The sequence below is a fragment of the Medicago sativa genome, chromosome 8 (genome assembly GCF_051527215.1).
Source record: "Medicago sativa cultivar Bolivia chromosome 8, Bolivia_mono, whole genome shotgun sequence".
Taxonomy (NCBI): Eukaryota; Viridiplantae; Streptophyta; class Magnoliopsida; order Fabales; family Fabaceae; genus Medicago; species Medicago sativa.
The window spans coordinates 90,427,231-90,441,848 of NC_140756.1; the positions used below are offsets into that span (position 1 = coordinate 90,427,231).

Below are 14,618 nucleotides of genomic sequence, written 5' to 3' on the forward strand. Positions count from 1 at the left end.
ATATGCTCACTCCTGTACCAGATATTGTATTTGATATTTCTAATTTGGGACTTTATCTTTTTTTGGCGACTCTTCGACACGTAAAGTGTGAAACTTGTATTATCAACATTCTTTTTTTATTTGAATTATTTATTTTGAAAAATGTTGTTTTCAGAAGTTTTATTTCATTTTATTTAAAAAAAAGATGAAGTTGTTTTTTAAGGGGAAAAGAAAAAGTTATATTTTATAAAATTAGAAAAATCTCTGTGCATTCATAATGAGTTGTTGAATTTTGCTCAATATTTTTGTTGTCAAACAATCTAGTGGTTAGAATTCAACCTTTAACAAAATGTTTCTATAATAAATTATAGTGGTATAGTATAATTATTCACAATTTTACTTAGAAGATATAGATTTTATTGCAAATTTAACTTATTGATCAACGACAAACATTTATCTCGTTTATGAATTTATAGTTAATTATAATTATCAATGACAAATATTTGTCTTGTGGTTTTTTAACTTTCAACGTCAATTTTTTTTTTGACAAGTTCAACGTCAATTATATGTTATGAATTTATAGTAAATTATAATTATCAATGACAAATATTTGTCTTGTGATTTTTTAAGTTTCAACGTCAATTATTTTTATTTTTTTGACAAGTTCAACATCAATTATATGTTTGGTGTTTTTTTTTATATATTTATCAATGAAAAATGTTTATCTAACTTTTTATGTATCTAGAAAAAAAAATTGTCTATTGTTTTTTTTATATTTATCAATGACAATCATTTGTCCCTTTGTTTAAAAAAAACTATTTGTCCCATATTTTTTTTACATATCAGTGACAAACATTTGTCTTATATTTTTTATGTATCAGTGACAAGAATTTGTTACATGATTTTTTATTTATTAGTGAGGAATGTTCATCTTGTTTTTTTATATTTTTCGGTGACAAATATTTATCTTGTGTTTTTATGTATCAATGACAAACATTTGTCCCTTGTTTTTTTTTAATTGTCAATGACATATTTATTATGTATTTTTTTAATGTATATAAGTGAGAAATATTTGTTCCATATTTTTTTTTCTACAAGAGTAAAAGAGACTAAGTGGGTGAAAAAAAAAAAGTTTTCCGAAAAAGAGAGTAGAATCTAAATAAGGATAAAATTTTGGTTGTTTAATAGAATAAAAAGAGGAAGTCTAGCTTTAATTCAATTATTTTGACAAAATTGCCCTAATTTTGATTATGTGAGTTAATTAAATCGGGTTCCTTTAAATTATCAAACTAACCCAATTCAATTAACAGACGCATAACAAGGTTAATCAGTCAAACGAGTCTATTGTTTTCTAGCTAATGAGACACATTTGGATCCTTTGGCGCTCAAGGAGATAATCTAGAATAGCCTGTTCCCTTGAAAGTCTCTCTATTTCACATCTATGAAAAAGAATCCTTACTGTATTAGTTTCTGTAAAATCCTGTGTTCAATCAAATATAAAATTATAGAAACGCTTGAGTTGTCATTCTATAATTGTGGTCAAACCAGCCAAATACATACAAAAGATGCTGTTGCCAGCAAATTAGTCATTTCAACATGACTAGGGTGACTAAACGTATGCATTTGTTGGAGGCAAAACATTGAAGAGTTGGAGGCCAGAATTGAGGCTCAAATTGGGGCTAGCATGGAAGAAGAAGAAAAGACGGAAATCATAGAAATTTCCATGACCGAGAGGCTGTAACCGAAATGAAGATGGTTATTCTAGCTATAAGAGAAATCTTACAGGAAATGGGATTGATTCAGATCATCATCAGATGGCAGTCAAAAAGGTGTAACTGGCTGTCTTTGAGGGAGAAGACACCATAAGAGAATGGACTAAAAGTGTTGTAACATTATGGAAGTACAAAACATTTCAGAGGAAGTGAAATTAGGTTCAATTTGTTGAAAGAAATAGAAGATGATCTCACTTGGGAGAAATTGAAGAGGGCGATGGTAGAGCAGAAAATTTGAAAATCCATATCAAGAATTATCTTAATAAACAAATAAATTAGGAATAGTAAAGGAATATACTGAAGCTTTTGAGTTTCTCTCTTCACAAGTTAATAGGCTGCTTGAAGTGCAATATCCAGGAGTATGTTTTCGGGGGTTTACAGCTGAAGGTCATACTTTCAGGCCTTAATCTCATCTTCAAGCCATGCGCTTGGCTGAACATATCAAGGCAGGGAAAATTGCATTATCCTATGGTCATGGCAGAACTAAGTGTGCAAATGGTTTTCAGCATTTCTGCCTACCGTGACTCTAGATATGCTGACTGATCAATAATGTGTGCATGTCACTACTTCTAAACTTCTTTAGCACAAAATACAAAGCTACCTACGTTGGAACACCCCTCAAAGGACATGATGCAAGCTTTACCAGCATAACACTCCTAGTAACTTTAAAAATCGAAATCTGTGCCTCGCAAAGTGGTAAAAGTAGGAGTATCAATATTTTGTGCAAATCCCTTACTCATTAGCCAAAAAACCCAACCCTTTAAACCAATTTCGCTGACTTTATTACATTAAAAGAGCATGATTGTCCATGTAGCAAATATATCATTCTAGACAGTTAAATGAGCTTGATGTCCTCTCCTTTTAACCATGCCTTTCCACAACCCATCAACATAAACATTATATTAAGAAATTTTTGAAGCGTAACTATCTTTTTGAAGAAAGAAAACAACGAAATCCATAACCATCGTAAATAATCATTTTTCCTTTCAATGCTAACAATCAATTACTTGCTCTTAAATCATCGTTTTGCCTCTCAATGCTAACAACAAATGACTTGCTCGTAAGTAGAATATTGCCTGTTTTCAGTTTACGGTCTGTTGAAGTTGCTGTCTATTCAGTTTTGCGGTTGAAGTTGCTTCCCATTTCAGATCCCGATATGAATCATATTTTAATCAATAAATCAATGATGTTGCTTATTATCAAACCACTAGTCGCATTTGTGGAGGTTCCCATGCTATACATGACCCTCTAAATATGAACAATTTATTGCACTCAAGTATCCCTATTGTGCAAGGCTGCAAGTTGTGTGTGGCTGCTACATTTGCTGGGGAGGTGGTTAAATTGGGATGGAATTGCAATCCATCTGGAATGACCATGATCCTCTGTTTGAGAGAAACTTATGGCACACGTTGTTCAAAACACAGGACACTCTTTAAGAATGCCCTCTTCTTAGTTCTTACCATTCAGAAACTGGTAGCCAAACTAAAGCAGTCAACTGCAGTTTAGAAGTTTGTTTAAAGAAAAACCTAAAACCCAGGTCTTACTGCTTGTTATGGATGAAACTTTGGACAATACTCCATTCAGTCACATTTATAAGCAACTTTTGCTTTTTTAGATTCATTAAATAGTTGATGTATGTGAAATATAATATAGTCCAGATACATCACTTATTTAATGAATCTGAAGAAGAAAAAAAAAAAAAAAAGTTGCTTAAAATGTGACCAGAGGGAGTAGTAATTTACAGGTACACATAACTCTTAAAGTGGTACTCTGGAAGACCAAATCTGTAACATCTAGGAAGATGCATGGTACTAGGGACCAAGATAAATTTTCAAAAAAATAAATTTGATAAAACTTAAATACTTTTCAAACCTTTAATATGGTCCCTAGAACCAGGCATCTTCCTAGATGTTACAACATCCTACTGTTGTTTGATTTGTGGTAGGTGAGACAAGGTGGAAGCTGTAGCATGGGAGTTTCAAGAAACTGAAGAAAAGATTAAGCCTTCACTCAATTGAAATACATTTATCCAAGCCAAAAAGCAGATGAAATTTTATGCAAATGAAAAAATAAACGATCACTAGTTTTCAGTGGGAAATTGGGTTTTCTAAAAGCCAAAAGGATTAACCAGAGATTAGCCTCATGCTAATATGGAACATTTCAGATTGTACAGAAGTATGGGAAGGTGTCCTGCAAGTTTCAGTTAGCAGGTTAGATAAGCACTCTAACTTATTCGAGGAGTACTTTCTGTGTGTCAGTAAGGGGAATACCATTGCAAGAGGAAGAGGAGTGTTCTTCGGTCGTTTAGCACCAAATGAGTATTATAGCATAATTTTTATCCCGTGGTTCACTTCAATTTCTGTGATGATCACAAACATTTACAATTTATTTGTTACTATTCACTCATTGTCAAATTGGAGATGATGAGTACAATATTTTCCTTGAATAATTATTTGGACGAGTGCAACATGTTCAACTCTCCAAAAGCAATGGAGAATGATGCGATATGTGGAGAAGTAAATTTGTAATTTTTTATTGTTATAATCCAGAAATATTATGTTATCATTCAAAATTTAGGACAAAAAGTTCTTAGAAAAAGTAGTATATTGTAATCCAGGCTTTTGGTCTAATTAACAATTAACGAAACTCGAGGAGCAGTTTAGGTTTATCAGGACTGTACTCTAGCAAAAGGAGTACTATTGGTTTATTTAGTGCAGGAGTACTCTCTCAAAAGGAAGAACAGTACTCCTGGATTGTTCTACATTGATGACGATTGTAGCATCAAATAAACTTAATGGACACAAGACTTCCCTAAACTGAGAGAGTAAGAGAATTTCTAATAAATAAGATATTGCGAAGACCAAACACAATCCATTGATGAAAATTAATAGCCGAAACACACAAACAAATTTTCACAGCTCAAGGTACATGCTAAATATCCAAGAATGTTATAAACAACCAAACCATACAATCTCTGAACACAAAATGAAAAACTACAGATCCTAATAATCATCTATGATTACAAATCAGTTACACATGTAAACCCCACTCTCAAGTTTGTGACTAACCTCGTAGAAGTCTGTCTTTCCCTCCGAAGCAGGCCGTATAGAAACTCCGGACAACGTCTCAGTTGTTTGTACAGAAAATTTCACATAACCAACTACCTCAATTTCTTCATCATCATCTTCGTTAGAATCTACTGGCATCCTTACTCTCAACCTTCCAGGAGAGCCCTTCAATGGAATCTCTGGCACAAGCCATTTAATTTCTTTATCAACCCTATTCAAAACAGCTTTTGGAGAAACCTTCAAAAGAGTTGGGTCAACTGGTAGTTTCAGAATGAATGTAACATCAGTCAATGGAGCAAGCAAATCAGGGTTTGAAACATATTGTATCATAACAGAAATGAAACTCCCCGTGTGTCGTTTTATAAGTCGAACCCTCAAAGGCAAAGGAGTCAACTTCGGAAGCAAACTAAATTTCATAATCGGTATAGGCTCCTCTGACGCCGCTGTCCTAACATGAAACATCCCATTCTCAAGGCTACTAACACGAGAACTCTGCAAAGCAAATCGTTTAACAGCTTTCGTTCCCTCAACTCGGAATGAGAATTCAGTTTCTTTATCACCATCGGAACTTTTAGGTGGCAAAGTTTTGAGGTAAACAACACCCATAAATCCAACCCTTGCAAGCAGTGATTCCCTGAACTCTACACTAATTTCTTCCGAGATATACATCTCAGGACCCTTCATTTCGGTTTTCTTCACCAAATTCTCAAGTGCACCACCCTCCCCAGCTGTTCCCTTAGGTGCAACATCTGGCCCTGTCTGCAAGAGCTCAACTCCACCAAGACCTTGAGGTTTTGGTGCCTTGGTTGGACCCACAAACTCCGAAGCATCGAGTCCACCACCCCAAGCATCATTGAAACCTTCAAAAGCTTCACCAATTGAAGCTTGTTCCATTCCAAACTCAACTCCACCATAATTCCCTTCAAATCCCTCCACATTTATATGAGTCGATTGTGTTGCCTCCGGAGGCGGCAATGTAGTAACATCGAGACCTTCCAAAGCTGTAGCCAAATCATTGGAAGAACCATCCTTAGTCTTCTTAAACCCACTCACAAGCTCTTGAGGTTTGTTAATGGCATCACTAGCTGCAAATGGATCCTTTTCCACTTCAACCTCGTCCTGTTTCTGTTTCTGTTGAATCTCTTCATTCTGTTCACTGGTCACCGGAGCAGCAAGGCTAGCCACCACTTCATCACCGGCTTCAAGCGTCTCCTGAGGCAATTCAAATCTCGCATTTGCAAATGCATCGATGCTCGCTTGGTGTTCGACGGAATGCACCTCCGCCGAAGACCAATTATCCGCACCACGGATCTTATTCTCTGTATCAATTGCAGAATGCACCATCTTAGCAATACTATCACCGTGCATTGTGGCAAGCATCGCAGCGAGACGAATATTGCTAACACCACGGAGGACAATATCAAGAGCCATATAGATCTCGGCGTATTTCCGGCCGAGCTTCTCCGGCGTGACGTCAACGCCACGGCAAGCGGTGACGACAACACTAACAGCTTGATTAACAATATGAATGCATTCGAAAACATTGACGGAGTTATCGTGATCGGCGACGGTTATTCCAAGGACGTAGATTCCGTTAACTAAACGATAAACGATGCGGTAACGGCTTTCGACTCCGACGATGACTTGACCACTGGAAGCTGCGAGGGGATCGTCACCGATGGATTCGGCGGCGTAGGCGTCTTCGGGGACGTTGTTTTTGTTGTTCTTGGTTGCGGCGAATGCGCGGCGCGTGTGGCGGAAAGCGGAAAGAGCACCAAGGGCGCGTGAGGGTGGGAACCACTCGCGGGTTTGAAGAAGGATATCGGATCCATTGGTTGGTTGTAGAGAGAGTGCTAAACAAGACATAGTAATGAATGATTCGGATCGGGATTTTGGTTAGGGTTTTCTGATTGAGGGAGGGAGGTGTAAGGAAAATGAAATTGAGTTGTGAACAAAAATGGTTTCGTTTGTTTCAAATTTGAATTTGAAAATTTGAGATATAGAAATTGAAGGATGGAAAAAGGAACAGAATTGGAAAAAAAGAGTTGCAGATCAGAGTGTGGTGGTGGTGGAATAGGACTGATTAGACTCTTTAATACACGAATCTGGCACCGTCAAGCCTTCATTTCTTTTTTCATTTTTTTGTTTTCTTTTTCAGTTATTGGGCCAAACGGTATCGTCACCAATTTAAAAATAAATATTAACTTTTTTTTTCTCTGTTTTTTTTTTATATTTTCAATTTGATTTTTAACACAGTTAATTATTATTATTATTATTATTTTAAATAAATTTAATTAATTATAGTTCATTTTTTATCAGAGGTGTTTTCAATAAAAAGAAGAAGAAAAAAAAGGTACGTGTTTGACGAATAATCCCATCTCAACATTTATAAGGTGCGTTTGGAATAATTTATTAGTTAAATTTATCATGAAATCACTTGTAGATAAAAAAAAAATTATAAGGCATCAATTAAAGGTTCGAAATGTATTTAATTAGAGAACATCACACCAGCAGAGTTGAACGAACTTTTGTCTTTGTATTGTATGGATCAACTTCTTGCCAATTAAATCAACTTTTGTTATTAACTTATCACTTTATACATTAAATTTAAAATTCAGTTATAAGAATGAAATTGCATGTAACCGTTCTATCAAAGAGGAAACTCACATGTTAGAATAGTAAGGTTCTCGTTAAATACGTGATTGATTTTCCGTTATAATACATCTCCTTTAAACTCTAAAAAATTTATAATTATTTTTTGGTAAAAAAAATTGAAAACTACTTCCAATGTATCCATTAGTAGGTTTGGTGAAAAATCATGATGGAATTTTAAAATTTGGCTTATATTATAGTGAGTTTGTCCAATGTGCTTCATGTAGAGGTGTAGACAATTTCAGTTGGAATTAACTTGTGTTTGAAGGCTAAAAATAAATAAAAACTTGCGTTGGCTGGATTTAAAATACTTGTTTTTCTCAGACTCCATCTATGTGGTTAACTTGATGACAAAGGATTGGAACATAGCTCTCCATCATCATCATCATCATCATACTCTCTTGTTGAGGGGATTGCTTACGCAAGTATTCATGCAAAACCGAGGAAACCTCTACTTATGGTTCATGACCATCTTTCAAGATTGTACTCCACTCCGTTAGCATGGAGTTTTGATGTTTCATTTGTTTTCAATTTTCTTTTTCTCATGTTTCTTCAAAAAAAAAAAAAAAAAATCTTTTTCTCATGTAACAAAAAAAGTAACACTTGAGTTTGTAAGTTATAGGTTCTTATCATTATTATTTTTTCATTATGATCCTCAAATATAATTTTCATCATTTTTTTCTCAAAGTAAAAGTTCCTTAAATGCTGAAGTGGGATTTGGAGGGTGATAGTTTAATGAAGGAGACTAAATTCATGGCAGCAGTTAGGGAAGGAAAGGGCCAGAGGTGAAGACAGATAAGTGATATCATTACAATTTGTTAAGGTGCAGCAGTCCACCTAAAAAATAAAGTATTCACTATAAATAAATACTGAATCTTGTCACATAAACAACTTTAAATTTAAGCTTGCATTATCTTGCAACCAATGCAAATAGTAGTATAGTGGAAGTTGCATTAAACAATATTTTATGATGAATGTATATACACTTAATAACAGGCCCAGGAAACTAAAGTAGACATACACCTATCCTATTCCCATCGCTTTAGAAAGGTGGTTGGTAATGGTTATGATGTCGGCTTCCACACGCTACACATGTGGGAGTGAATTCATTCATCTTAATCTTATAATAATAACAACCACTAAATACAAGAATGTGACACTGATTGGTTTGTTGCCCTTGACTGACTCATTTTTCCAGCACAGGCAGATATATCAAACACCCATTTGACCTTTTATCAATCACCATCAGAACATGGAGAGCCCTGCAAAACCACAACATTCATTCATACACATCCATTTATTTATTGCCTTCAAATAAAAGTCTAGGTCCTAAAAAGAATGATTTCATCGTCCAGTTTATTTAAGTTTTCTACATCCTAGATATATAATATCAAAACAATTTATTTTTTAAGTTGCTGAAAAACATTGAACAGTTTTTAATTGAGATTTTGACTTTGCTTTTGAAAACTCAATGTAAATGTTTTATACATATATACTAATTTAATAAGATTTTCTATCCCTTAAAAAATAATAAACAACCATGTTGTAAGAGAAGATATATAATAAGATTTTCAATAATCTTCAAACACAGACGATGTTATAAATTATTTGTGATGTCCCTATCTTACAGCCTCAAAAGTCAAGATTTGGCTTGAATGAAGAGCTTCTACTTTTGGGCAGCAGATGAAGGAAACGTGAATAAACTATTTTGCTGGTAAACCAAACCACAGTCCACAACAATCCATCTGAGGAAAAAGGAAAAGCAATCTTTCATAGTTTCCAACCATGTTTTAAGGAAAAAGGAATTATCTGGATGTTAGCTTACACCATAAACATTCTTGCCAGTTGCCACAATTTTCAGATTTATTTTATTTTTATTCATTACAAGAATACAAAAACATAATCCGGGCTTCGGCCCTCTATGTAATAAAAAAAAATACAGAAATAAGTTCTAATGTTTTGGAAATACCTCTTTAACTGATTGAGTGAAGAAGCCGTTTAGCTCAAGTTGAATAAAATACAAAGGGTACTACATACAATGGAAAGAAAATAATCATAATTAGCGATGCTTAATACAGTAATTAAGAAAGCAAAGGTTTAATAAAAGAAGTGTGAAACATCTGAGAAAACCAAAATGATTAATCTATTTGCCAAAACATGATTGGCAGCATGCAACATGAAAAAATCAGAATAATCCTAGCTAAAAATATTCCCTCAATCATGCAAACGCAAACCGAACATATAAAAAAGATCTCGCCTCCATAAGAACAGGTGCAGATAAAATATTGGGGGCATAATGTGTTGTAAGACTTTCTGCACGGTCAAGAAGATTTTGCCTCTATTTTGTAATTTGGACATTATGCATAAAAGGAACATGAACAAGAGGGCCTTGCTCACCAAATTTCAAAAGGAGACGCAACAAAATGAAATGATTGATTGTTTTCAAAACCATAAGGACTATAATTTTGATACCAAAACTAGTTACTCGGATATTCTTCCCTAGACAATGCCATGCTTTTTATTTGATTTGTTGATGTGAGCATGAGAATAAAGCAGAAACAAGCGCATATTGATACATATGGGATTTCCAGCTGTTAAGAATCTTTTAGGAGCAGGAAACTGAAAGCTTACCAAGTAGAAAAATGATCATCATTAGAGCAAGTGTAACTTTAAGAGAACGGCCATGTCGCAGATGCAAAGGACTTCGAAGCTGTCGTTGGCATAGACCAATGTGACCAAAAATCTGCAGAGTGAAAAAAACTCGTAAGCTTCGCCTTGTAAGGCATGATATTTGTCGGGACATATTTCATAAATCGTGATTTTAAGCAAGGTAGAAGGAAAAAAAGTTCCTATCTTTTACATGTCTCTTTCTCAAAATTTATACATAGATCTAACCTGATTGAACATATGAACAGCTCGCATGGCCTGAGGATATTCTTCGAATTTTTGTTTCCAGAAGAGAGGTTTGGATCCTTTCTCTTTAGGGGTGGCATCAACAGTTCGTGTAAGTTGATTTCCCTGCTCATCTTCATCAGCAATTACAATTCTTAAAGCAGCATGATTAGGTGGAGGACTCCATGTCTTCCTTGTACTGGTTGTTGTATCTGTTTGATAAACTACATCATCACTATTTCTAGAATCGACATCTGCTTTTATTTCTATTGCATAATCTCTGTCTTTGTTAACAGCAATAGCATCCACAGAAGCCTTTTCATTAGTAGAACCATCCCAACGGTAAAAAGCATTTACATTCACATTATCATCTTCTTTGCTAACTTGTTTCTCCCGAATTGAGGTTTTCGTCAAAGTAGAAACATCCACACATTCATCTTTAGTGCTTTGCACAGTCTCACAGGTTCCAGATAGGAACGCAGCAAAATCATCTCGCTCTTCTTCGTCCAAATTTACCCACCGAAGGGGTTGCTTACCATCCTCAATATTAGATTCCCTCAGATCTGCTTCAACCTGGGAAATTTGGCTTTCAATGGCAGATATAAACTGCCTGTGCCTAGTGGCTCGGTTGTCATCACCAAGATGTCGGTAGCTTAGCCCAATAGCTTTTTCCAATTCTTCCAACTGTTTTAAAACAGAAAATTAACAATTGAAAAATTAAATACTTAAAAAGTTGACTTATCTAAGAATCTACAATAAGAAAACTTAAGACATTTGCGAAAAAGTCAAAAATTTATAAAGAAATATATTGACACGCGGAAATGGATTATCTAGCTTTTATACCTGCCATTTAGCAGTACCTAAAGCAGTTTGAAGCTCCCTGCATAATTCATTTAATTCCTCTGGATTTGACCTTTCTCTCTTCTCTCTTAACCATGCCCTGTATGCTGATTCCATTCTGCATAAAACAATAAATGAAAATTATTGTACTAAGACGGAAACTTAATTCATTTAATGAATAGGCACTGTTGACATGATCACTCTACCTCCTAATTGCACAATCACTCAAGCAATATGCATACTCTTCATGTGATATCATTAAAAGTGTAAACTTACCAATAGTTCAAACTTTTGATTTGAGATAGCCTATAAACATAATTAAAATTTCATAGTTCTAGCCCTCCTTGTCTCTATTGTTCCATTTAACTACCCAAGAAAAAACTCCATTTGCATACCACAAATTAAAACAAGTAAAAGCTTAAACAAATTATGAATTTGAAGTTTAAACCCAAATTCACTACCATTAGTGTTCAAAAAATAGTTAGTAATTGTTTTCACAGAACCATAGATGCAAACATAGACAAGATCAACTCAATCCCACAGTATAACACGAAATTAATCGAATTTTGTAAAAATAAATAAAAGAAAGTGAAGAGGGTTTGAAGAGAGGAAGCGTACATATCAGCGGATTCCTGAACCTCCTCGGCTGCAGAGAAGAAAGCATCTTTTCGCCATAGATCGAAACTATTAGCTACCAACATCTTCAAAAGGAAAATAGCAAAAAAGAAAGAAACTTCGAATATGATTCCAAGATCAAAGGAAAATCGCTATAACACACGTGAATAACAACGAGAGTAGTTGCTTATGTGTATATGGTTTCTTCTCTCTCTATACTTCTCTTCAGCGAATCAAAGCAAAAGAAGAAGAAGAAGGAAGAGAGAGAAAGAAACCTTCAGAAAGAAACGTTTAAGCGAACCCTTTTCTCTATAATGCGAAACCAGTTCTCCTTTTTCGGTTGGGTTTTCATAACCTATGGTACTCTTCACAATATCTTAAATACTCGAACCCTATGTTATCTGACACGTGTAACCATGTTTTAGATTGGTGTTTGAGAGTTGGAGTTGGCCTTCGACTTGAGATTTTAGAATATACTCCTATGAAAATTTCAATTTTGGATGCGCTTTTATAAAGTTTTAGTGATTATTGCTCTGAATCATGTCTTGAGTTAGGTCGGTTTATATGGAATCAGTTTCAGCTTTGAGTGTGTTTCTATCAAAATTTTAGTTTTGATTGCTCTAGATCATATGTTGGGTTGAGTCGGTCTACATGTGCTTCTATCAAAGTTTCAATTCTGATTGCTCTAGGCCATGTGTTGGATTGGGTCAGTACGTATGAAATTTTAATATGATTTTAATTGGATCCCATTTTATGGATCCTTAGATCAGATATTGTTTTTTTTTTTAAAATTTAAAAAGTATTTTAGATATGACGTGTTTAGTTTTGATTGGAGGGTGCATGGTAAAGATTATGTGGATGTTTGTAGAGGAGTGGGAAGTGGAGGAATAAGAATGATGATGAGGGGAGATAAGAGAAGCGTCGGCGGTTGGAGAGAGAAAAGGACAAGAAGAGGCCAGTGCGTATATGGTTGTTGCCTCATAGGATTACCAATGCATTTCTAATGCATTTCTAATGTTTATTTTATTTTAGGAATAATATTAAGAATTAAGAGTTCGTGTTTTTCTTTTATTTTTTTACTTTTTTTTTTGAAGGATTTTTTTTTTTACTTATTATCTTCCCCAATAATCTACCTAACTTTATCAATTAATGTTTTTACTATATACTTTATCAATTAATGTTGTTACTATATTATATAAATAATTTTTTAAATTAAGAAAATTTATGAGATTTTTTTTTTGCATACATTTATTATCAAACGAAAATAACTATCAAGGTATTTTGATATTTTTTTTTTGAAGAATCAAAAATGAATTATATTACCAAGAACCACGTAATTGTTGAAGCACAAGGCGTGCCATAACAATCACGAAAAAATCAACATCCTGTCAAAATTACATCAAATTCAATCGATGCCCATACATACAAGCGGGCTCGACCACCAACTATGTGTATCAAACTGAAAGACCACATTGCATGCTTTCAACCACCACAAAGTATGTGATTTTACTTTTTATCTAACAAAAGTGGTATAGAACTTTGACGGTTCCTAAATAACCTGTCATTCCGTTCATTCCATAAAGCCCACACACACTGAAGCCAAATCAAATGAAATAAGGATCGGCAAGGTATTTTGATATTAATTCATTATGATCAATGACAAATAAATGAAAGTAAATTTATAAATTTTGATGAAGTCATTATATATAAAATAACAAATTATTTTGGATCGATATTATAAAATATGGAAACCAAAATCCTTACACAATGGATTCATATTAACATCAGTTGATGATGGTAATGTTGTAATGATGGGCAAGTGCTTGTCATACTTTATGGGTTTGGTGGAACAAAGAATTATACTGAAATTTGGCAACATTCGAATCATCCTTGGGTAACAGTTGCGGATTATATTAAGACTTACACAATGGCAATGAGACTTGTTGAAGTTGGGTGCATTGGCGTAGGTGCGGATTATATTAAGACTTTACATAGGAAAACCCAACTTTAAGGTTGAAACTCTCATCAAGTGGAGTTTTCCTATGTAAAGTTGGGTGCATTGGTGTATAGATGGATTGCGCAAACATGAGAATCGAGACCATTATGGTGGGATTATTAAAGGGAGTAGTGGAGAGTGGCTTGGAGGATTTCCCAAATATGTGGGGGTTGCAGCGCTTATGTAGCAGTTGTGGGGTGTTTTAGAAGGTTTATATAATGCTAGAGGCCTTGAATTTTAATACGGAGAGCTTTATATTAACTCTTATACCATGGTTAAGATGTTGACGGGTGGTGAGAAGTTGAACCATTTTTGTCAAAGCTTGATTCAAAGAATTCGTCGTCACATTCAGTTGGTTTGGAAAGTTATTGTTCATCCAAGCTAACATGGGGCCAACTATTGCGCTAACTTAGGTTGTGATTTAGGTGCTCCTTTGATTTTTTGAGTCGTATCCGACTTCTATTAGTCACTTACTGTATGCTATATGACTAAGGTCTCTATCCCCGTCTAGTTGCTTTGTAGTTTTTATTTTTTAAGTCTTTGATCCTATATTTAACCAAAAATAAATATCTTTTTAAACAAAATAAAGGAATCAAAATTGCAATTAGACCTATTATTCAACATGAGAATGTCATTCAATAGTATAATCTAAATGTGCATATAGTTAAGAAAATGAAGTTTACGGAATCAAATATAATAAAGGTTGTGTACGACCCTTGTTTTGGAAACCAAAAATAATAGTTTTTTTTTGTTACAAGGGAAAAAGAACAAAACAGGAAAAGAAAACAGAAAAAAGCCTAAGCA

General features: G+C 34.3%; 2 protein-coding genes and 1 long non-coding RNA gene across 5 annotated transcripts; all 3 read right to left on the reverse strand.

The window, feature by feature from the left end:
• Positions 1 to 3,721: 3,721 nt before the first annotated feature.
• On the reverse strand, positions 3,722 to 4,112 carry LOC146903145 (uncharacterized). Its single transcript, XR_015021263.1, has 2 exons — positions 4,022 to 4,112; positions 3,722 to 3,941 (listed from the first exon to the last, which is right to left on the reverse strand). It is a non-coding gene; the product is annotated as an uncharacterized LOC146903145 (long non-coding RNA).
• A 490-nt stretch (positions 4,113 to 4,602) lies between these two features.
• LOC146903146 (muniscin carboxy-terminal mu-like domain protein) lies at positions 4,603 to 7,165 on the reverse strand. The gene has a single exon (XM_085731823.1). The coding sequence runs from the start codon at positions 6,683 to 6,685 to the stop codon at positions 4,778 to 4,780; it is 1,908 nt and encodes a 635-aa protein (XP_085587949.1). The 5' UTR covers positions 6,686 to 7,165; the 3' UTR covers positions 4,603 to 4,777.
• Positions 7,166 to 8,347: 1,182 nt separating this feature from the next.
• LOC146903147 (uncharacterized) lies at positions 8,348 to 12,170 on the reverse strand. 3 transcript variants are annotated; one of them, XR_015021262.1, is made up of 7 exons: positions 11,822 to 12,170; positions 11,207 to 11,321; positions 10,367 to 11,047; positions 10,103 to 10,214; positions 9,441 to 9,500; positions 9,100 to 9,216; positions 8,348 to 8,733 (listed from the first exon to the last, which is right to left on the reverse strand). XR_015021262.1 is itself a non-coding variant. In XM_085731825.1 (6 exons), exons 1-5 carry the CDS (start codon positions 11,902 to 11,904, stop codon positions 9,475 to 9,477), a joined length of 1,017 nt encoding a protein of 338 aa, XP_085587951.1. In that variant the 5' UTR covers positions 11,905 to 12,170; the 3' UTR covers positions 8,348 to 8,733; positions 9,441 to 9,474. The 3 variants fall into 3 exon arrangements, 2 of the variants coding, with proteins under 2 accessions (XP_085587951.1, XP_085587952.1); XM_085731825.1 differs by lacking the exon at positions 9,100 to 9,216; XM_085731826.1 differs by lacking the exons at positions 9,100 to 9,216; positions 9,441 to 9,500.
• Positions 12,171 to 14,618: the final 2,448 nt, after the last annotated feature.